This window comes from Neolamprologus multifasciatus, chromosome 15 (assembly GCF_963576455.1).
Source record: "Neolamprologus multifasciatus chromosome 15, fNeoMul1.2, whole genome shotgun sequence".
NCBI lineage: Eukaryota > Metazoa > Chordata > Actinopteri > Cichliformes > Cichlidae > Neolamprologus > Neolamprologus multifasciatus.
Genome location: NC_140453.1, coordinates 34,644,450 through 34,667,844, shown reverse-complemented (window position 1 = coordinate 34,667,844; position 23,395 = coordinate 34,644,450). Strand labels below are relative to the sequence as shown.

General features: G+C 40.8%; 3 protein-coding genes across 3 annotated transcripts in view; 2 read left to right on the top strand and 1 right to left on the bottom strand.

Moving 5' to 3' along the window:
- Nucleotides 1-23,395, bottom strand: part of LOC146502537 (CTD small phosphatase-like protein 2-A) — a 57,626-nt gene that overhangs the window by 16,439 nt on the left and 17,792 nt on the right. The window lies entirely within an intron of this gene.
- On the top strand, nucleotides 705-12,442 carry LOC146502540 (uncharacterized). The gene is given in 4 exon segments (XM_085133273.1): nucleotides 705-1,762; nucleotides 1,764-3,131; nucleotides 5,145-5,209; nucleotides 9,568-12,442. Coding segments are annotated over 4 exon segments (4,695 nt in total). The 5' UTR covers nucleotides 705-842; the 3' UTR covers nucleotides 11,910-12,442.
- On the top strand, nucleotides 17,811-19,133 carry LOC146502539 (homeodomain-interacting protein kinase 2-like). Its single transcript, XM_085132252.1, has one exon. It carries the CDS (start codon nucleotides 17,935-17,937, stop codon nucleotides 19,036-19,038), a length of 1,104 nt encoding a protein of 367 aa, XP_084988378.1. The 5' UTR covers nucleotides 17,811-17,934; the 3' UTR covers nucleotides 19,039-19,133.

Sequence of the window (23,395 nt, the reverse complement as noted above, 5' to 3'; positions counted from 1 at the left end):
TACTAAAAATAAACCTGAAAATCTGTTTAGAACTGCGTACTATGTTGCAAAGAGTGAACTACCACTGGCACAATTTAGCAGTCTTTGCAAACTTCAGAAAGCAAATGGCCTAGATCTTGGTTCCACTTGCCTCTTAACCATGACTTCAGTGGAAATTTCAAGTTCAGGATCTGACACAGACTGATTCATATTCTACACAGTTCTTACAAGTTTAAAGAAATGTCTGTTCAATTAAAACCAAGTATTTGAGTTGATGATTGTAATTTTTATACGCTGTAATTTGTTTTTTAACAATTTGATTAATGTTTTGTTTCCGTTACAATATTATACTTTAATGTATGACAATATTATACTTTAATGTATAACAATATTGTAACGGAAACAAAGCAGGAAACAAAACATCAATCAAAAAATTGCTCTCTTTTTTATTCGGGCTACTTAAATTTATTTTGGGCTACCAAAAACTGAAGAGTCCCTGCCCGAATGGCTACCAGGGATTTTGAAATTTTGCGAGCCCTGGACCAATAAGTAAATGTTATCCTGGATCTTATGCTCTGCATCCTTACCCTATCACCTCTGCGTCCCACAGGGTGCCAAGCCTGCCCTGTTGAAACACTATTTTTTTTCAGTTTCAACTGAAAAAAATAGAATGCCTTTGAACCAAAACAGAATGCCTTTGATCCAAAACAGAATGCCTTTCATCCTTTGTTATGTCATCATCTTGCTGTTACACTTTACTGCTTAACGGACGTAGACCTGACAGCAACCAAAACATTTTTGGAAAGTTTTGAGAGAATTTCACATTTCTCAGCAATTCACCGATCAAGCCGACACATTCCACCATGTCAGCTAACCCATCCTTCTGCTCAGATGAGCTTGAAATAGTTGAAGGGAGCATTTTGGGAAACCACTACAAGGTAGAGGCTTTCCTCGGAGAAGGGGGCTTTGGTATTGTAGCCAAATGTCTTGATACCAAAACCAACCGAGCTGTGGCTATTAAAGTCAACAGGAACCACCCTGATACTCTGCAACAGGCAAAACTGGAAATTTTCATCCTGGAGCAGCTGAGAAGGTTGGATCCAGATGCCGCCAACATAGTTAAATGGAACGGCTTTTTCCATGACGGAGAGCGGGTCTGCTTAAACTTTGAAATCCTTGATCAATGCTTGTGGGACTACATACGGGACCGGAAAAACCAGGGTCTCCCCATAAGCGAAGTCAGGCCAATTTTACATCAACTCACAAATGCCCTGTCACACCTGGGTTCTGTGGGAATAGTGCACGCTGACCTCAAATCTAGAAACATCATGGTTGTTAACCGCCATGAGTCTCCCATCAAAGTCAAACTTATAGACTTTGGCCTCGCATGTCCTGCGTCTGCAGTAATGCCTGGTGACCGTGTGGGGACGGTTGGTTATAGTGCACCTGAGGTTATGCTTGGCCTTCCTTATAATGAAGCAGCTGACATGTGGTCTTTGGGGCTGGTAGCTGTGGAACTTGGTACAGGGGTGCCACTCTACCCTGGGAGAAATTATTATGATGTTTTAAAATTCATCATACAGACCCAGGGACAGCCACCAGATCATGTTCTGGACTCTGGCGTGTACACTGAAGACTATTTCATGGAAGACAACTACAACCAACAGCGCTGGACATTTAAGACTGAAAAACAATTTCAGTGCGAGACAGGATATGAGTCCCTGGAGACTCGATACATAAAACTTGCGCATCTTGATGACCTCGAACAAGTAATGGTGTTTGAAACGAGGACCTGAAAATGGCCAACGTTTATTTGTCAGCTTAATTAAAGGGATGTTGGCCTTGGATGCAAACCAGCGGATAACACCCTCGGAGGTTCTCCGGCATCCCTTTTTCAACCGTAAGAGTTCCCCTTGCACTAACATGAGTGTTGAAAGACCACAAAACCCTGTGGTCTTTCAGCACCCTTCAAACTTGAAAAGCAGGAGATCACAGAAAATCAACTGCAGTTTCCAAAACTCGGTTGAATTTTCTCAACAAGTATGCGTCCACACGTCAGCCAGCTCATCCTTCAACTCAGATGAGCTTGAAATAGTTGAAGGGAACATTTTGGGAAACCGCTACAAGGTAGAGGCTTTCCTCGGAGAAGGGGGCTTTGGTATTGTAGCCAAATGTCGTGATACCAAAACCAGCTGTGCTGTGGCTATTAAAGTCAACAGGAACCACCCTGATACTCTGCAACAGGCAAAACTGGAAATTTTCGTCCTGGAGCAGATGAGAAGGTTAGATCCAGATGCCGCCAACATAGTTAAATGGAACGGCTTTTTCCACGACGGAGAGCGGGTTTGCTTAAACTTTGAACTCCTCGATCAATGCCTGTGGGACTACATACGGGACCGGAAAAACCAGGGTCTCCCCATAAGCGAAGTCAGGCCAATTTTACATCAACTCACAAATGCCCTGTCACACCTGGGTTCTGTGGGAATAGTGCACGCTGACCTCAAACCTGGAAACATCATGGTTGTTAACCGCCATGAGTCTCCAGTCAAAGTCAAACTTATAGACTTTGGCCTCGCATGTCCTGCGTCTGCAGTGAATCCTAGTGATTGTGTGGGGACAGTTGGTTATAGTGCACCCGAGGTTATGCTTGGCCTTCCTTATAATGAAGCAGCTGACATGTGGTCTTTGGGGCTGGTAGCTGTGGAACTTGGTACGGGGGTGCCACTCTACCCTGGAAATGGAGAATATGATGTTTTAAAATTCATCATAGAGACCCAGGGACAGCCACCAGATCATGTTCTGGACTCTGGCGTGTACACTGAAGACTTTTTCATTGAAGACAACTACAACCAACAGCGCTGGACATTTAAGACTGACCAACAATTTCAGTGCAAGACAGGATATGAGTCCCTGGAGACTCGATACATAAAACTTACGCGTCTTGATGACCTCGAACAAGTAATGGCGTTTAGACGAGGACCTGAAAATGGCCAACGTTTATTTGTCAGCTTAATTAAAGGGATGTTGGCCTTAGATGCACACCAGCGGATAACACCCGCAGAGGTTCTCCAGCATCCCTTTTTCAACCCTGGCCTCTCTAAGAGGTTCCCATGTATTGATATTAAAAGACCATACCTCCACCTTGGACAAAAGTGACAAAAACACAAACTGGGGTTGGAAAAGGATATTAACAGCACTGGAAAAATTCATTAAGCTGCTCCAATAATGATCACTTTGGCTTGTTTTTTTTGTTTTTTTTTAATTTTCACTCCCCCCACTCCAACCAGTCGCGACAGATGACTGTCCCTTCCTGAGCCTGGTTCTGTCGAAGGTTTCTTCCTTTTAGAAGGGAGTTTTTCCTTCCCACTGTTGCTAAATGCTTGCTCATAGGGAATCGTCTGATTGTTGGGGTGGCCAAAACTCTAGGGGAACTAGCAATTCTTGTGAAAATTTAAAAAAAAGAAAAAGCCTACCAATATTCAAAGCGGAGCAGCGGACACCTTACCATCACATCAGTCCTTCAATCAGACCAAAACCACCATGTTAACAGAAATAAATTCAATACAAATTGGAAATAAATAAATTGCCTAATAATTGTTCTTTTTGATTGTTTATAAATATATAGTGCTACCCTTCAGCCTCCTAGTAGACATACCAGTGTTATAAATGTGAACCACCTCTGATTTTCAAAAAAGTTGGCCTCTGACCTTGAAGTCAAGGTCACTGAGATTTAAGCTTCACAGAGATTTTCAGCAGATGCAACCATGGTATTGATTTGAAAATTCTACACAATCACAAACTTGGGTGTCCACAGCGCCTCGCCATATACCAAAGATTACGAGGTGGGGTTTTTTTATATAAAGATTACAACACACAAATAACAAAAAATGCTAACGCTATTGTCATTTTTGACAACGCTATTTTGATGTTGTCTAATGTAGGGCAAAAAACAAATAAATAAAATAAATATATATTACATACATATGTAATACATATACACACTATAAAAAAATTTAGTGGTCCACAATGGGGTCAGCGAACAGAATGACGGAAGAAAGTCACTGTTATATGACAATGGTGGTATTTTTTTTTGTATGTTTGTCACACACGTTTCAGATCATCAAACAATTATTTTTTTTAATGTATAGTTAGCATAAGATTAGCACAGTGAAACTGGAGGATGAACGCTAACTTTTTCCCCCCACTCGATAAAAGTTAGAGCAGCTGCGAGAGAATTCAAGATTAATGAATTAATGAATGAATTGTTTCGCTTAATGCGCCTTATGTATGAAAACAGGCCGTTATCGACAGTCAGCCTTATGGCCTGAAAAATATGGTATGGGGCACTGAGGGTGCAACAGAAGTGGCAATGTCCAAAAGAAGAGGAATCTAACGGTGATTGAATGGTTTTTCTAAGTTGAACGGTGTTGAAGGAGATAGATGGCAAAAAACGTACAGAATAGATAATAAAATATTATAATAATAAAGATTTGAATAACAATACTGTGAATGCAATTGCTGTGTGAATGCTGATAGCTGAATGTTTTGAGCTGAAATGAAATAATTGCTTCACTTTATTGGTACAATAAGGTCAAAGACATTATGCACAAAACTGGTGGTTAAAATATCACAGGTTGATCCTGCAGTGTTCTATTGGCAGAATGAACAATCTGAGATTACAGGAGTGCTTGCATGTCACGTTGATGATTTCCTTTGGGCTGGTTCAAGTCACTTTGCAACTCATATCATTCCTGTACTGAAATCTACCTTCCTTGTGGGCCGTGAAGAACATGACAGGTTTTTTTTATGTTGGTATGGACATTTGTACAGTTAATGATGTAATAGAGGTGCATCAATAACTTTACATTGACAACCTACAACCTGTTCAGTTACAAGCAGCACGGGCTGTACAGAGGGATGCTTCCTTATGTGAAACAGAACGGGAGCAACTCAGGTCAAAAATAGGACAGATTTTGTGGGTTGCCAAACAAACGAGACCAGATATTATGTTTGACACATGCAGCCTGGGATCTAATATCAAAGGTGCAATTGTGCAGTCCATTCATGAAGTGAACAAAGTTATCTGTAAACTTAAAGTAGAGAAAGTGACTCTTAAGTTTTAACACTTGGGTAACAGTGAGGATTTGGCATTGTTTTTTTTTCAGTGATGCTGCATTTGGCAGCCTTCCCACTGGCGGTACTCAAGGAGGGGCATTAATCATCCTTATGGGTAAAGGAAGAAAGTTTTGTCCTCTCTTTTGGCAGTCTAAAAAATAAAAATAAAAAAATATCAGGCGTGTGGTCAGAAGTACACTGGCAGGAGAAACTCTTGCCATGTCAGATGGAATAGCGAAGCCAGAACAGCTTACTACTCATCACTGATTGAAGAAAATAAGAACAACCCCAGGTTTCTCTTCAGCACTGTAGCCAGGCTGACAAAAAGTCAGAGCTCTGTTGAGCCAACCATCCCTTTAACGTTAACTAGTGATGACTTCATGAACTTCTTCACAAATAAAATTTTTATCATTAGAGAAAAAATTACCAATAATCATCCCACAGATGTAATATTATCTACAGCTACTCTTAGTTCCATTGATGTTAAGTTAGACTCTTTTTTTCCAATCGATCTTTCTGAGTTAACTTCAATAATTACTTCCTCCAAACCATCAACGTGTCTTTTAGACCCCATTCCTACAAAACTGCTCAAAGAAGTCCTGCCATTGATTAATTCTTTGATCTTATATATGATCAACCTATCTCTAATAATCGGCTATGTACCACAGGCCTTCAAGGTGGCTGCAGTTAAACCTTTACTCAAAAAGCCATCTCTAGACCCAGCAGTCTTAGCTAATTATAGGCCAATCTCCAACCTTCCTTTCATATCAAAAATCCTTGAAAGAGTAGTTGTCAAACAGCTAACAGATCATCTGCAGAGGAATGGTTTATTTGAAGAGTTTCAGTCAGGTTTCAGAGTTCATCACAGCACAGAAACAGCTTTATTGAAGGTTACAAATGATCTTCTTATGGCCTCTGACAGTGGACTCATCTCTGTGCTTGTCCTTCTTGACCTTAGTGCAGCATTCGATACTGTTGACCATAATATTCTATTAGAGCGATTAGAACATGCTGTAGGTATTACAGGTATTGCACTGCAGTGGTTTGTATCATATCTATCTAATAGACTCCAATTTGTGCATGTAAATGGAGAGTCCTCTTCACACACTGAGGTTAATTATGGAGTTCCACAGGGTTCGGTGCTAGGACCCATTCTGTTTACATTATACATGCTTCCCCTAGGCAGCATCATTAGAAGACATAGCATACATTTTCACTGCTATGCAGATGACACCCAGCTCTATCTGTCCATGAAGCCAGATAACACACACCAATTAGTTAAACTGCAGGAATGTCTTAAAGACATAAAGACTTGGATGGCCACTAACTTTCTGCTTCTTAACTCAGATAAAACTGAGGTCATTGTACTCGGCGCTGAAAAGCTTAGAAATATGGTATCTAACCAGATTCTTACTCTGGATGGCATTACCTTGGCCTCCAGTAACACTGTGAGGAACCTTGGAGTCATTTTTGACCAGGATATGTCCTTCAACGCACATATTAAACAAATATGTAAGACTGCGTTCTTCCATTTGCGCAACATCTCTAAAATTAGAAATATCCTGTCTCAGAGTGACGCTGAAAAACTAGTTCATGCATTTATTACTTCCAGGCTGGACTACTGCAATTCATTATTATCAGGATGTCCAAAAAACTCACTGAAAAGCCTTCAGTTAATCCAAAATGCTGCAGCAAGAGTACTGACAGGGACTAGAAGGAGAGAGCATATTTCTCCTGTTTTGGCTTCCCTTCATTGGCTTCCTGTTAAATCCAGAATTGAATTCAAAATCCTGCTCCTCACATACAAGGTCTTAAATAATCAGGCCCCATCTTATCTTAATGACCTTGTAGTACCATATCACCCTATTAGAGCACTTCGCTCCCGCTCTGCAGGCCTACTTGTTGTTCCTAGAGTATTTAAAAGTAGAATGGGAGGGAGAGCCTTCAGTTTTCAGGCCCCTCTTCTGTGGAACCAGCTTCCAGTTTGGATTCAGGAGACAGACACTATCTCTACTTTTAAGATTAGGCTTAAAACCTTCCTTTTTGCTAAAGCATATAGTTAGGGCTGGACCAGGTGACCCTGAATCCTCCCTTAGTTATGCTGCAATAGATGTAGGCTGCCGGGGGATTCCCATGATGCATTGAGTTTTTCCTTTCCAGTCACCTTTCTCACTCACTATGTATTAACAGACCTCTCTGTATTGAATCGTATCTGTTATTAATCTCTGTCTCTCTTCCACAGCATGTCTTTATCCTGTCTTCCTTCTCTCACCCCAACCGGTCGCAGCAGATGGCCGCCCCTCCCTGAGCCTGGTTCTGCCGGAGGTTTCTTCCTGTTAAAAGGGAGTTTTTCCTTCCCACTGTCGCCAAAGTGCTTGCTCATAGGGGGTCATATGATTGTTGGGCTTTTCTCTGTATCTATGAAGCGCCTTGAGGCGACATTTGTTGTGATTTGGCGCTATATAAATAAAATTGAATTGAATTGAATTGAATAGACAGTGCTGTCTTCCTGGCAACACTTTTTTCTGAGCTTAAAACTGGTAACACTGGTCTGAATGCTGTGTGTCTGTGTGCCTGACAATCATTCCTTGTTTGATGCACTCAAGTCCACTACGCAGGTTACAGAGAAGAGACTGAGGCTGGAAATGAGCAGCATTAAAGAGCCATTAAAATCAGACAGATTGGTTGGTCAGATTCCAAATCCCAACTTGCTGATTATCTGACAAAAAAAAAAAGGAGTTTCACCTTTAAACCCTTCTAAAAGCACTAGATCATAGGTGTCAAACTCTGGCCCGCGAAGCCATACCAAATTACTATTAGAGCTGGCCTACTGGTATTATACAGCTAATATATATATTGTTTAGTATTAAGCTTTGCTTGTTCCATATTCAGTTTTCAGCAAAATGTGTTTGAATCCATAAGAAAAGATTCATTCTTATATCTGGAGGAATAAATATATTTCAATAAATATTAACGTTAGCCCCGCGACTTTGTTCCAGTTTTGAATTTTGGCCCACTGTGTATTTGAGTTTGACACCCCTGCACTAGATGAAGGACTCTGGATACTGTGATCCTTTGTTTACAAAGTTTTCTTTGCATTAAAATGCACTCTCGTTTATTGTGTGCAGTGATAGTATGCTTTAAGTAAAGCAAAGCACATTGAAATGTTTCCTGAATGTTCTATAATGATGACAAAGTGTTTTTGTTTTGTTTACATATATATGTATACAAATGTTTAAAAGGGGTGTTTATACTTTTATTTTTAAAAAAGAAAGAGGGAGATTGTTAACTTGTTATTTTCTGTTATATCGCGAGAGTACTGTTGCCTGCGGTGGGTTGTTGTTATTGTGGGTGAGCGGAAAAACATGACGTAAGGAATAAAGTGAGACTACGACGTTGTGTATTTTGACTTTACAATATTCTTTTATTCACCATATCACTGAAATGTGGGAGAATCCACTGCAGAAAGATCAATGCTTTAAGTTTTAATGATCCAGTCAGAAAAGATGATTCTAAAAGTCATCAAGTGACTCCAAAAGCCCAGATCTGAACCACCTGTCTGCTGAAAACAAATGCACCAATCAAACAGAAGCCCGAATTTCATGGGCCAATCGGAATGCTTGATCTAGTTGTCCAGGACTAACTACTGACACACTATTACTCTGTGGCAAAACCCTGTCAAATCTGCCTCGGTGCACTTGTTGAACAACTGCTTCTAAATCCAAGACCCTAACTCCCATCAAAATCATTTTCAAACGGTGACGATCCCGAGGACCTGTTCTATACAACAGTGTGTTCTTCATGTTCCTGCTGTCAAAACTTTGGCCGCAGGAGCAATTTAAAAAGTGGGGTCTTTCCTGCTGTTGAGACAAACTCCTGACTGAAAATATAATGTATTTCTATGGGTCAGTTAGAGGGTTATCCCTCCACTTGGATCCACACAGTTTAAAAAGTTTACATCTCTGAGCTTTGAAAGACATGCTGTTGGAAAGACAACAACGATGGCTACGTGAAGGTAAAATGATGGCTGTAGAGCAAACACTGTGCACACAGCAGCAGTTGAAACACACACACACACGCTTACCAGCATTCACACTAATAAAGAATAACACTGTTGTCACTGTTGATTTTGTGTCTTCACCCTGAGTCCATCCCCTGCCAAGCTGCACCTGTGATTCTGCGGCTGTTCGCTGATGAGCTGACCGATAAGTAAATGTTATCCTGGATCTTATGCTCTGCATCCTTACCCTATCACCTCTGCGTCCCACAGGGTGCCAAGCCTGCCATTTTGAAACACTATTTTTTTTCAGTTTCAACTGAAAAAAATAGAATGCCTTTGAACCAAAACAGAATGCCTTTGATCCAAAACAGAATGCCTTTCATCCTTTGTTATGTCATCATCTTGCTGTTACACTTTACTGCTTAACGGACGTAGACCTGACAGCAACCAAAACATTTTTGGAAAGTTTTGAGAGAATTTCACATTTCTCAGCAATTCACCGATCAAGCCGACACATTCCACCATGTCAGCTAACCCATCCTTCTGCTCAGATGAGCTTGAAATAGTTGAAGGGAGCATTTTGGGAAACCACTACAAGGTAGAGGCTTTCCTCGGAGAAGGGGGCTTTGGTATTGTAGCCAAATGTCTTGATACCAAAACCAACCGAGCTGTGGCTATTAAAGTCAACAGGAACCACCCTGATACTCTGCAACAGGCAAAACTGGAAATTTTCATCCTGGAGCAGCTGAGAAGGTTAGATCCAGATGCCGCCAACATAGTTAAATGGAACGGCTTTTTCCATGACGGAGAGCGGGTCTTCTTAAACTTTGAAATCCTTGATCAATGCTTGTGGGACTACATACGGGACCGGAAAAACCAGGGTCTCCCCATAAGCGAAGTCAGGCCAATTTTACATCAACTCACAAATGCCCTGTCACACCTGGGTTCTGTGGGAATAGTGCACGCTGACCTCAAATCTAGAAACATCATGGTTGTTAACCGCCATGAGTCTCCCATCAAAGTCAAACTTATAGACTTTGGCCTCGCATGTCCTGCGTCTGCAGTAATGCCTGGTGACCGTGTGGGGACGGTTGGTTATAGTGCACCTGAGGTTATGCTTGGCCTTCCTTATAATGAAGCAGCTGACATGTGGTCTTTGGGGCTGGTAGCTGTGGAACTTGGTACGGGGGTGCCACTCTATCCTGGGAGAAATTATTATGATGTTTTAAAATTCATCATACAGACCCAGGGACAGCCACCAGATCATGTTCTGGACTCTGGCGTGTACACTGAAGACTATTTCATGGAAGACAACTACAACCAACAGCGCTGGACATTTAAGACTGAAAAACAATTTCAGTGCGAGACAGGATATGAGTCCCTGGAGACTCGATACATAAAACTTGCGCATCTTGATGACCTCGAACAAGTAATGGTGTTTGAACGAGGACCTGAAAATGGCCAACGTTTATTTGTCAGCTTAATTAAAGGGATGTTGGCCTTGGATGCAAACCAGCGGATAACACCCTCGGAGGTTCTCCGGCATCCCTTTTTCAACCGTAAGAGTTCCCCTTGCACTAACATGAGTGTTGAAAGACCACAAAACCCTGTGGTCTTTCAGCACCCTTCAAACTTGAAAAGCAGGAGATCACAGAAAATCAACTGCAGTTTCCAAAACTCGGTTGAATTTTCTCAACAAGTATGCGTCCACACATCAGCCAGCTCATCCTTCAACTCAGATGAGCTTGAAATAGTTGAAGGGAACATTTTGGGAAACCGCTACAAGGTAGAGGCTTTCCTCGGAGAAGGGGGCTTTGGTATTGTAGCCAAATGTCGTGATACCAAAACCAGCCGTGCTGTGGCTATTAAAGTCAACAGGAACCACCCTGATACTCTGCAACAGGCAAAACTGGAAATTTTCGTCCTGGAGCAGATGAGAAGGTTAGATCCAGATGCCGCCAACATAGTTAAATGGAACGGCTTTTTCCACGACGGAGAGCGGGTTTGCTTAAACTTTGAACTCCTCGATCAATGCCTGTGGGACTACATACGGGACCGGAAAAACCAGGGTCTCCCCATAAGCGAAGTCAGGCCAATTTTACATCAACTCACAAATGCCCTGTCACACCTGGGTTCTGTGGGAATAGTGCACGCTGACCTCAAACCTGGAAACATCATGGTTGTTAACCGCCATGAGTCTCCAGTCAAAGTCAAACTTATAGACTTTGGCCTCGCATGTCCTGCGTCTGCAGTGAATCCTAGTGATTGTGTGGGGACAGTTGGTTATAGTGCACCCGAGGTTATGCTTGGCCTTCCTTATAATGAAGCAGCTGACATGTGGTCTTTGGGGCTGGTAGCTGTGGAACTTGGTACAGGGGTGCCACTCTACCCTGGAAATGGAGAATATGATGTTTTAAAATTCATCATAGAGACCCAGGGACAGCCACCAGATCATGTTCTGGACTCTGGTGTGTACACTGAAGACTTTTTCATTGAAGACAACTACAACCAACAGCGCTGGACATTTAAGACTGACCAACAATTTCAGTGCAAGACAGGATATGAGTCCCTGGAGACTCGATACATAAAACTTACGCGTCTTGATGACCTCGAACAAGTAATGGCGTTTAGACGAGGACCTGAAAATGGCCAACGTTTATTTGTCAGCTTAATTAAAGGGATGTTGGCCTTAGATGCACACCAGCGGATAACACCCGCAGAGGTTCTCCAGCATCCCTTTTTCAACCCTGGCCTCTCTAAGAGGTTCCCATGTATTGACATTGAAAGACCATACCTCCACCTTGGACAAAAGTGACAAAAACACAAACTGGGGTTGGAAAAGGATATTAACAGCACTGGAAAAATTCATTAAGCTGCTCCAATAATGATCACTTTGGCTTGTTTTTTTGTTTTTTTTAATTTTCACTCCCCCCACTCCAACCAGTCGCGACAGATGGCTGTCCCTTCCTGAGCCTGGTTCTGTCGAAGGTTTCTTCCTTTTAGAAGGGAGTTTTTCCTTCCCACTGTTGCTAAATGCTTGCTCATAGGGAATCGTCTGATTGTTGGGGTGGCCAAAACTCTAGGGGAACTAGCAATTCTTGTGAAAAAAAAAAAAAAAAAAAAGCCTACCAATATTCAAAGCGGAGCAGCGGACACCTTACCATCACATCAGTCCTTCAATCAGACCAAAACCACCATGTTAACAGAAATAAATTCAATACAAATTGGAAATAAATAAATTGCCTAATAATTGTTCTTTTTGATTGTTTATAAATATATAGTGCTACCCTTCAGCCTCCTAGTAGACATACCAGTGTTATAAATGTGAACCACCTCTGATTTTCAAAAAAGTTGGCCTCTGACCTTGAAGTCAAGGTCACTGAGATTTAAGCTTCACAGAGATTTTCAGCAGATGCAACTATGGTATTGATTTGAAAATTCTACACAATCACAAACTTGGGTGTCCACAGCGCCTCGCCATATACCAAAGATTACGAGGTGGGGTTTTTTTATATAAAGATTACAACACACAAATAACAAAAAATGCTAACGCTATTGTCATTTTTGACAACGCTATTTTGATGTTGTCTAATGTAGGGCAAAAAACAAATAAATAAAATAAATATATATTACATACATATGTAATACATATACACACTATAAAAAAATTTAGTGGTCCACAATGGGGTCAGCGAACAGAATGACGGAAGAAAGTCACTGTTATATGACAATGGTGGTATTTTTTTTTGTATGTTTGTCACACACGTTTCAGATCATCAAACAATTATTTTTTTTAATGTATAGTTAGCATAAGATTAGCACAGTGAAACTGGAGGATGAACGCTAACTTTTTTCCCCCACTTGATAAAAGTTAGAGCAGCTGCGAGAGAATTCAAGATTAATGAATCAATGGTACGAAAAAGAGAAAGCAAGAAGAATGAGTTGAGTAAAGTTTGACTTATCTGACTGTTTTGTTTCGCTTAATGCGCCTTATGTATGAAAACAGGCCGTTATCGACAGTCAGCCTTATGGCCTGAAAAATATGGTATGGGGCACTGAGGGTGCAACAGAAGTGGCAATGTCCAAAAGAAGAGGAATCTAACGGTGATTAAATGGTTTTTCTAAGTTGAACGGTGTTGAAGGAGATAGACGGCAAAAAACGTACAGAATAGATAATAAAATATTATAATAATAAAGATTTGAATAACAATACTGTGAATGCAATTGCTGTGTGAATGCTGATAGCTGAATGTTTTGAGCTGAAATGAAATAATTGCTTCACTTTATTGGTACAATAAGGTCAAAGACATTATGCACAAAACTGGTGGTAAAATATCACAGGTTGATCCTGCAGTGTTCTATTGTCAGAATGAACAATCTGAGATTACAGGAGTGCTTGCATGTCACGTTGATGATTTCCTTTGGGCTGGTTCAAGTCACTTTGCAACTCATATCATTCCTGTACTGAAATCTACCTTCCTTGTGGGCCGTGAAGAACATGACAGGTTTTTTTTATGTTGGTATGGACATTTGTACAGTTAATGATGTAATAGAGGTGCATCAATAACTTTACATTGACAACCTACAACCTGTTCAGTTACAAGCAGCACGGGCTGTACAGAGGGATGCTTCCTTATGTGAAACAGAACGGGAGCAACTCAGGTCAAAAATAGGACAGATTTTGTGGGTTGCCAAACAAACGAGACCAGATATTATGTTTGACACATGCAGCCTGGGATCTAATATCAAAGGTGCAATTGTGCAGTCCATTCATGAAGTGAACAAAGTTATCTGTAAACTTAAAGTAGAGAAAGTGACTCTTAAGTTTTAACACTTGGGTAACAGTGAGGATTTGGCATTGTTTTTTTTTCAGTGATGCTGCATTTGGCAGCCTTCCCACTGGCGGTACTCAAGGAGGGGCATTAATCATCCTTATGGGTAAAGGAAGAAAGTTTTGTCCTCTCTTTTGGCAGTCTAAAAAATAAAAATAAAAAAATATCAGGCGTGTGGTCAGAAGTACACTGGCAGGAGAAACTCTTGCCATGTCAGATGGAATAGACAGTGCTGTCTTCCTGGCAACACTTTTTTCTGAGCTTAAAACTGGTAACACTGGTCTGAATGCTGTGTGTCTGTGTGCCTGACAATCATTCCTTGTTTGATGCACTCAAGTCCACTACGCAGGTTACAGAGAAGAGACTGAGGCTGGAAATGAGCAGCATTAAAGAGCCATTAAAATCAGACAGATTGGTTGGTCAGATTCCAAATCCCAACTTGCTGATTATCTGACAAAAAAAAAAGGAGTTTCACCTTTAACCCTTCTAAAAGCACTAGATCATAGGTGTCAAACTCTGGCCCGCGAAGCCATACCAAATTACTATTAGAGCTGGCCTACTGGTATTATACAGCTAATATATATATTGTTTAGTATTAAGCTTTGCTTGTTCCATATTCAGTTTTTCAGCAAAATGTGTTTGAATCCATAAGAAAAGATTCATTCTTATATCTGGAGGAATAAATATATTTCAATAAATATTAACGTTAGCCCGCGACTTTGTTCCAGTTTTGAATTTTGGCCCACTGTGTATTTGAGTTTGACACCCCTGCACTAGATGAAGGACTCTGGATACTGTGATCCTTTGTTTACAAAGTTTTCTTTGCATTAAAATGCACTCTCGTTTATTGTGTGCAGTGATAGTATGCTTTAAGTAAAGCAAAGCACATTGAAATGTTTCCTGAATGTTCTATAATGATGACAAAGTGTTTTTGTTTTGTTTACATATATATGTATACAAATGTTTAAAAGGGGTGTTTATACTTTTATTTTTAAAAAAGAAAGAGGGAGATTGTTAACTTGTTATTTTCTGTTATATCGCGAGAGTACTGTTGCCTGCGGTGGGTTGTTGTTATTGTGGGTGAGCGGAAAAACATGACGTAAGGAATAAAGTGAGACTACGACGTTGTGTATTTTGACTTTACAATATTCTTTTATTCACCATATCACTGAAATGTGGGAGAATCCACTGCAGAAAGATCAATGCTTTAAGTTTTAATAATCCAGTCAGAAAAGATGATTCTAAAAGTCATCAACTGACTCCAAAAGCCCAGATCTGAACCACCTGTCTGCTGAAAACAAATGCACCAATCAAACAGAAGCCCGAATTTCATGGGCCAATCGGAATGCTTGATCTAGTTGTCCAGGACTAACTACTGACACACTATTACTCTGTGGCAAAACCCTGTCAAATCTGCCTCGGTGCACTTGTTGAACAACTGCTTCTAAATCCAAGACCCTAACTCCCATCAAAATCATTTTCAAACGGTGACAATCCCGAGGACCTGTTCTATACAACAGTGTGTTCTTCATGTTCCTGCTGTCAAAACTTTGGCCGCAGGAGCAATTTAAAAAGTGGGGTCTTTCCTGCTGTTGAGACAAACTCCTGACTGAAAATATAATGTATTTCTATGGGTCAGTTAGAGGGTTATCCCTCCACTTGGATCCACACAGTTTAAAAAGTTTACATCTCTGAGCTTTGAAAGACATGCTGTTGGAAAGACAACAACGATGGCTACGTGAAGGTAAAATGATGGCTGTAGAGCAAACACTGTGCACACAGCAGCAGTTGAAACACACACACACACGCTTACCAGCATTCACACTAATAAAGAATAACACTGTTGTCATTGTTGATTTTGTGTTTTCACCCTGAGTCCATCCCCTGCCAAGCTGCACCTGTGATTCTGCGGCTGCTCGCTGATGAGCTGACCGCAGGGCTCGCAAAATTGCTAGCCCAACGTCCAGGGGCTAGCGATTTTTCCAGTCAGGCTACCAAAATCTATCTCTGCCCTGCCCGTCGGGCTATCATAGGAAGGAAAAATATATGTCAAAGCTTTTGCATTCTTTTGGAAATGTAGCTGGGTAATTATGTCATTGGCATCGGTGAGCCACTGTCAATATGTGACATATTGAAATCGCGTTTGAATTTGGGCTTGTTTTTTGCGCTTGTTTTTTGCTTTCACTTTGCAATCGCGCAAACTGTGAACTGAGAGCGACAGCACTGATTGGTGAGTGACGATAGTTTGCGCACCAATTCCTCTGACATCGTCCTATCAATCGTTAGCTTACTATGCAAACATGACAAGTGAAATCTCCCGCAGCAAGCTTAAACATGTGAGAGGCTGATCGCGCAGAGAATCGCTGAGCGTTATGTGAGTGCGTGTATAAAAGCAGCAGGATATATATTTTAGTTCTGCTGAGCCAAATAAGACAGGTCAGGGTGAAGAAGTGACAGCCAAAGAAAAGCTTACCACAAAAAGAAAGTGCAGCTTTATGGTTTCATGGACAAAAGAATTTCTGTGGCTGCAATATGACGAGCTAAATAACCAGGGCTGCACATAAGTGGTCCGCAGGTGCGCATTCGCTGTCAAAATAAAAAAACGCGCACAAGATAAGAAGTTGCAACGCGTGTTTGCGTACATAAGATTTTCTGGAGGAGGACAGACGTTTGTTTAGAACTCTTAAAGATGTCGAAGAAGCAAGCTCCTTTAAGCAATTACTTTGGTGTTCCTCCACCTCCAAAGAAATGTCAGAAGGAGTCCGAACCACAAAGAAGCGCGTATTCTTGGAAGAGTGGTTGCAGGAGGTGAGCTGGCTTCAAACAAATGATGAACGCACAGAGATGTGGTGCAGAATGTGCCGTGAAAATCCCACTCTAGCGGACAAAAACAGTGCCTTTTATATGGACGCAAACGCGCCTTGCAACTTCTTATCTGGTGCGCGTCTTTTATTTTGACAGCGAATGCGCACATGCGGACCACTTATGTGCACCCGTGTAAATAACATAATGTTCTGCCGGGTGTGTTGTTGGTTTTCCCTCGATTTCTGAGTCGACAAGCGCCTTTGTTACTGGGAACAATCATTTTAAGAAAGGCCCCCATTAGAACCCATGAGAAATGCAAGAAATGCATTATTGCTCAGTCCTCAATATCTTTCCCAGAACAAACACCAGTTGCAAATAACATACTAAAAATAAACCTGAAAAATCTGTTTAGAACTGCGTACTATGTTGCAAAGAGTGAACTACCACTGGCACAATTTAGCAGTCTTTGCAAACTTCAGAAAGCAAATGGCCTAGATCTTGGTTCCACTTGCCTCTTAACCATGACTTCAGTGGAAATTTCAAGTTCAGGATCTGACACAGACTGATTCATATTCTACACAGTTCTTACAAGTTTAAAGAAATGTCTGTTCAATTAAAACCAAGTATTTGAGTTGATAATTGTAATTTTTATACGTTGTAATTTGTTTTTCAACAATTTGATTAATGTTTTGTTTCCGTTACAATATTATACTTTAATGTATGACAATATTATACTTTAATGTATAACAATATTGTAACGGAAACAAAGCAGGAAACAAAACATCAATCAAAAAATTGCTCTCTTTTTTATTCGGGCTACTTAAATTTATTTTGGGCTACCAAAAACTGAAGAGTCCCTGCCCGAATGGCTACCAGGGATTTTGAAATTTTGCGAGCCCTGGACCAATGAGTAAATGTTATCCTGGATCTTATGCTCTGCATCCTTACCCTATCACCTCTGCGTCCCACAGGGTGCCAAGCCTGCCATTTTGAAACACTATTTTTTTTCAGTTTCAACTGAAAAAAATAGAATGCCTTTGAACCAAAATAGAATGCCTTTGAACCTTTGTTATGTCATCATCTTGCTGTTACACTTTACTGCTTAACGGACGTAGACCTGACAGCAACCAAAACATTTTTGGAAAGTTTTGAGAAAATTTCACATTTCTCAGCAATTCACCGATCAAGCCGACACATTCCACCATGTCAGCTAACCCATCCTTCTGCTCAGATGAGCTTGAAATAGTTGAAGGGAGCATTTTGGGAAACCACTACAAGGTAGAGGCTTTCCTCGGAGAAGGGGGCTTTGGTATTGTAGCCAAATGTCTTGATACCAAAACCAACCGTGCTGTGGCTATTAAAGTCAACAGGAACACCCCTGATACTCTGCAACAGGCAAAACTGGAAATTTTCATCCTGGAGCAGCTGAGAAGGTTGGGTCCAGATGCCGCCAACATAGTTAAATGGAACGGCTTTTTCCACGACGGAGAGCGGGTTTGCTTAAACTTTGAACTCCTCGATCAATGCTTGTGGGACTACATACGGGACCGGAAAAACCAGGGTCTCCCCATAAGCGAAGTCAGGCCAATTTTACAGCAACTCACAAATGCCCTGTCACACCTGGGTTCTGTGGGAATAGTGCACGCTGACCTCAAACCTGGAAACATCATGGTTGTTAACCGCCATGAGTCTCCAGTCAAAGTCAAACTTATAGACTTTGGCCTCGCATGTCCTGCATCTGCAGTGAATCCTAGTGATTGTGTGGGGACAGTTGGTTATAGTGCACCTGAGGTTATGCTTGGCCTTCCTTATAATGAAGCAGCTGACATGTGGTCTTTGGGGCTGGTAGCTGTGGAACTTGGTACGGGGGTGCCACTCTACCCTGGAAATGGAGAATATGATGTTTTAAAATTCATCATAGAGACTCAGGGACAGCCACCAGATCATGTTCTGGACTCTGGCGTGTACACTGAAGACTTTTTCATTGAAGACAACTACAACCAACAGCGCTGGACATTTAAGACTGACCAACAATTTCAGTGCGAGACAGGATATGAGTCTTTGGAGACTCGATACATAAAACTTACGCGTCTTGATGACCTCAAACAAGTAATGGCGTTTAGACGAGGACCTGAAAATGGCCAACGTTTATTTGTCAACTTAATTAAAGGGATGTTGGCCTTAGATGCACACCAGCGGATAACACCCGCAGAGGTTCTCCAGCATCCCTTTTTCAACCCTGGCCTCTCTAAGAGGTTCCCATGTATTGACATTGAAAGACCATACCTCCACCTTGGACAAAAGTGACAAAAACACAAACTGGGGTTGGAAAAGGATATTAACAGCACTGGAAAAATTCATTAAGCTGCTCCAATAATGATCACTTTGGCTTGTTTTTTTTTGTTTTTTAATTTTCACTCCCCCCACTCCAACCAGTCGCGGCAGATGGCTGTCCCTTCCTGAGCCTGGTTCTGTCGAAGGTTTCTTCCTTTTAGAAGGGAGTTTTTCCTTCCCACTGTTGCTAAATGCTTGCTCATAGGGAATCGTCTGATTGTTGAGGTGGCCAAAACTCTAGGGGAACTAGCAATTCTTGTGAAAATTTAAAAAAAAAAAAAAAAGCCTACCAATATTCAAAGCGGAGCAGCGGACACCTTACCATCACATCAGTCCTTCAATCAGACCAAAACCACCATGTTAACAGAAATAAATTCAATACAAATTGGAAATAAATAAATTGCCTAATAATTGTTCTGTTTGATTGTTTATAAATATATAGTGCTACCCTTCAGCCTCCTAGTAGACATACCAGTGTTATAAATGTGAACCACCTCTGATTTTCAAAAAAGTTGGCCTCTGACCTTGAAGTCAAGGTCACTGAGATTTAAGCTTCACAGAGATTTTCAGCAGATGCAACCATGGTATTGATTTGAAAATTCTACACAATCACAAACTTGGGTGTCCACAGCGCCTCGCCATATACCAAAGATTAAGAGGTGGGTTTTTTATATAAAGATTACAACACACAAACAACAAAAAATGCTAACGCTATTGTCATTTTTGACAACACTATTTTGATGTTGTCTAATGTAGTGCAAAAAACAAATAAATAATATATATATATATTACATACATATGTAATATATATACACACTATAAAAAAATTTAGTGGTCCACAATGGGATCAGCGAACAGAATGACGGAAGAAAGTCATTGTTATATGACAATGGTGGTATTTTTTTTTGTATGTTTGTCACACACGTTTCAGATCATCAAACAATTATTTTTTTTAATGTATAGTTAGCATAAGATTAGCACAGTGAAACTGGAGGATGAACGCTAACTTTTTTCCCCCACTCGATAAAAGTTAGAGCAGCTGCGAGAGAATTCAAGATTAATGAATCAATGGTACGAAAAAGAGAAAGCAAGAAGAATGAGTTGAGTAAAGTTTGACTTATCTGACTGTTTTGTTTCGCTTAATGCGCCTTATGTATGAAAACAGGCCGTTATCGACAGTCAGCCTTATGGCCTGAAAAATATGGTATGGGGCACTGAGGGTGCAACAGAAGCGGCAATGTCCAAAAGAAGAGGAATCTAACGGTGATTGAATGGTTTTTCTAAGTTGAACGGTGTTGAAGGAGATAGACGGCAAAAAACGTACAGAATAGATAATAAAATATTATAATAATAAAGATTTGAATAACAATACTGTGAATGCAATTGCTGTGTGAATGCTGATAGCTGAATGTTTTGAGCTGAAATGAAATAATTGCTTCACTTTATTGGTACAATAAGGTCAAAGACATTATGCACAAAACTGGTGGTAAAATATCACAGGTTGATCCTGCAGTGTTCTATTGGCAGAATGAACAATCTGAGATTACAGGAGTGCTTGCATGTCACGTTGATGATTTCCTTTGGGCTGGTTCAAGTCACTTTGCAACTCATATCATTCCTGTACTGAAATCTACCTTCCTTGTGGGCCGTGAAGAACATGACAGGTTTTTTTTATGTTGGTATGGACATTTGTACAGTTAATGATGTAATAGAGGTGCATCAATAACTTTACATTGACAACCTACAACCTGTTCAGTTACAAGCAGCACGGGCTGTACAGAGGGATGCTTCCTTATGTGAAACAGAACGGGAGCAACTCAGGTCAAAAATAGGACAGATTTTGTGGGTTGCCAAACAAACGAGACCAGATATTATGTTTGACACATGCAGCCTGGGATCTAATATCAAAGGTGCAATTGTGCAGTCCATTCATGAAGTGAACAAACTTATCTGTAAACTTAAAGTAGAGAAAGTGACTCTTAAGTTTTAACACTTGGGTAACAGTGAGGATTTGGCATTGTTTTTTTTTCAGTGATGCTGCATTTGGCAGCCTTCCCACTGGCGGTACTCAAGGAGGGGCATTAATCATCCTTATGGGTAAAGGAGGAAAGTTTTGTCCTCTCTTTTGGCAGTCTAAAAAATAAAAATAAAAAAATATCAGGCGTGTGGTCAGAAGTACACTGGCAGGAGAAACTCTTGCCATGTCAGATGGAATAGACAGTGCTGTCTTCCTGGCAACACTTTTTTCTGAGCTTAAAACTGGTAACACTGGTCTGAATGCTGTGTGTCTGTGTGCCTGACAATCATTCCTTGTTTGATGCACTCAAGTCCACTACGCAGGTTAAAGAGAAGAGACTGAGGCTGGAAATGAGCAGCATTAAAGAGCCATTAAAATCAGACAGATTGGTTGGTCAGATTCCAAATCCCAACTTGCTGATTATCTGACAAAAAAAAAGGAGTTTCACCTTTAACCCTTCTAAAAGCACTAGATCATAGGTGTCAAACTCTGGCCCGCGAAGCCATACCAAATTACTATTAGAGCTGGCCTACTGGTATTATACAGCTAATATATATATTGTTTAGTATTAAGCTTTGCTTGTTCCATATTCAGTTTTTCAGCAAAATGTGTTTGAATCCATAAGAAAAGATTCATTCTTATATCTGGAGGAATAAATATATTTCAATAAATATTAACGTTAGCCCGCGACTTTGTTCCAGTTTTGAATTTTGGCCCACTGTGTATTTGAGTTTGACACCCCTGCACTAGATGAAGGACTCTGGATACTGTGATCCTTTGTTTACAAAGTTTTCTTTGCATTAAAATGCACTCTCGTTTATTGTGTGCAGTGATAGTATGCTTTAAGTAAAGCAAAGCACATTGAAATGTTTCCTGAATGTTCTATAATGATGACAAAGTGTTTTTGTTTTGTTTACATATATATGTATACAAATGTTTAAAAGGGGTGTTTATACTTTTATTTTTAAAAAAGAAAGAGGGAGATTGTTAACTTGTTATTTTCTGTTATATCGCAAGAGTACTGTTGCCTGCGGTGGGTTGTTGTTATTGTGGGTGAGCGGGAAAACATGACGTAAGGAATAAAGTGCTTGTAGTGAGACTACGACGTTGTGTATTTTGACTTTACAATATTCTTTTATTCACCATATCACTGAAATGTGGGAGAATCCACTGCAGAAAGATCAATGCTTTAAGTTTTAATGATCCAGTCAGAAAAGATGATTCTAAAAGTCATCAACTGACTCCAAAAGCCCAGATCTGAACCACCTGTCTGCTGAAAACAAATGCACCAATCAAACAGAAGCCCGAATTTCATGGGCCAATCGGAATGCTTGATCTAGTTGTCCAGGACTAACTACTGACACACTATTACTCTGTGGCAAAACCCTGTCAAATCTGCCTCGGTGCACTTGTTGAACAACTGCTTCTAAATCCAAGACCCTAACTCCCATCAAAATCATTTTCAAACGGTGACAATCCCGAGGACCTGTTCTATACAACAGTGTGTTCTTCATGTTCCTGCTGTCAAAACTTTGGCCGCAGGAGCAATTTAAAAAGTGGGGTCTTTCCTGCTGTTGAGACAAACTCCTGACTGAAAATATAATGTATTTCTATGGGTCAGTTAGAGGGTTATCCCTCCACTTGGATCCACACAGTTTAAAAAGTTTACATCTCTGAGCTTTGAAAGACATGCTGTTGGAAAGACAACAACGATGGCTACGTGAAGGTAAAATGATGGCTGTAGAGCAAACACTGTGCACACAGCAGCAGTTGAAACACACACACACACACACACACACGCTTACCAGCATTCACACTAATAAAGAATAACACTGTTGTCATTGTTGATTTTGTGTTTTCACCCTGAGTCCATCCCCTGCCAAGCTGCACCTGTGATTCTGCGGCTGCTCGCTGATGAGCTGACCGCAGGGCTCGCAAAATTGCTAGCCCAACGTCCAGGGGCTAGCGATTTTTCCAGTCGGGCTACCAAAATCTATCTCTGCCCTGCCCGTCGGGCTATCATAGGAAGGAAAAATATATGTCAAAGCTTTTGCATTCTTTTGGAAATGTAGCTGGGTAATTATGTCATTGGCATCGGTGAGCCACTGTCAATATGTGACATATTGAAATCGCGTTTGAATTTGGGCTTGTTTTTTGCGCTTGTTTTTTGCTTTCACTTTGCAATCGCGCAAACTGTGAACTGAGAGCGACAGCACTGATTGGTGAGTGACGATAGTTTGCGCACCAATTCCTCTGACATCGTCCTATCAATCGTTAGCTTACTATGCAAACATGACAAGTGAAATCTCCCGC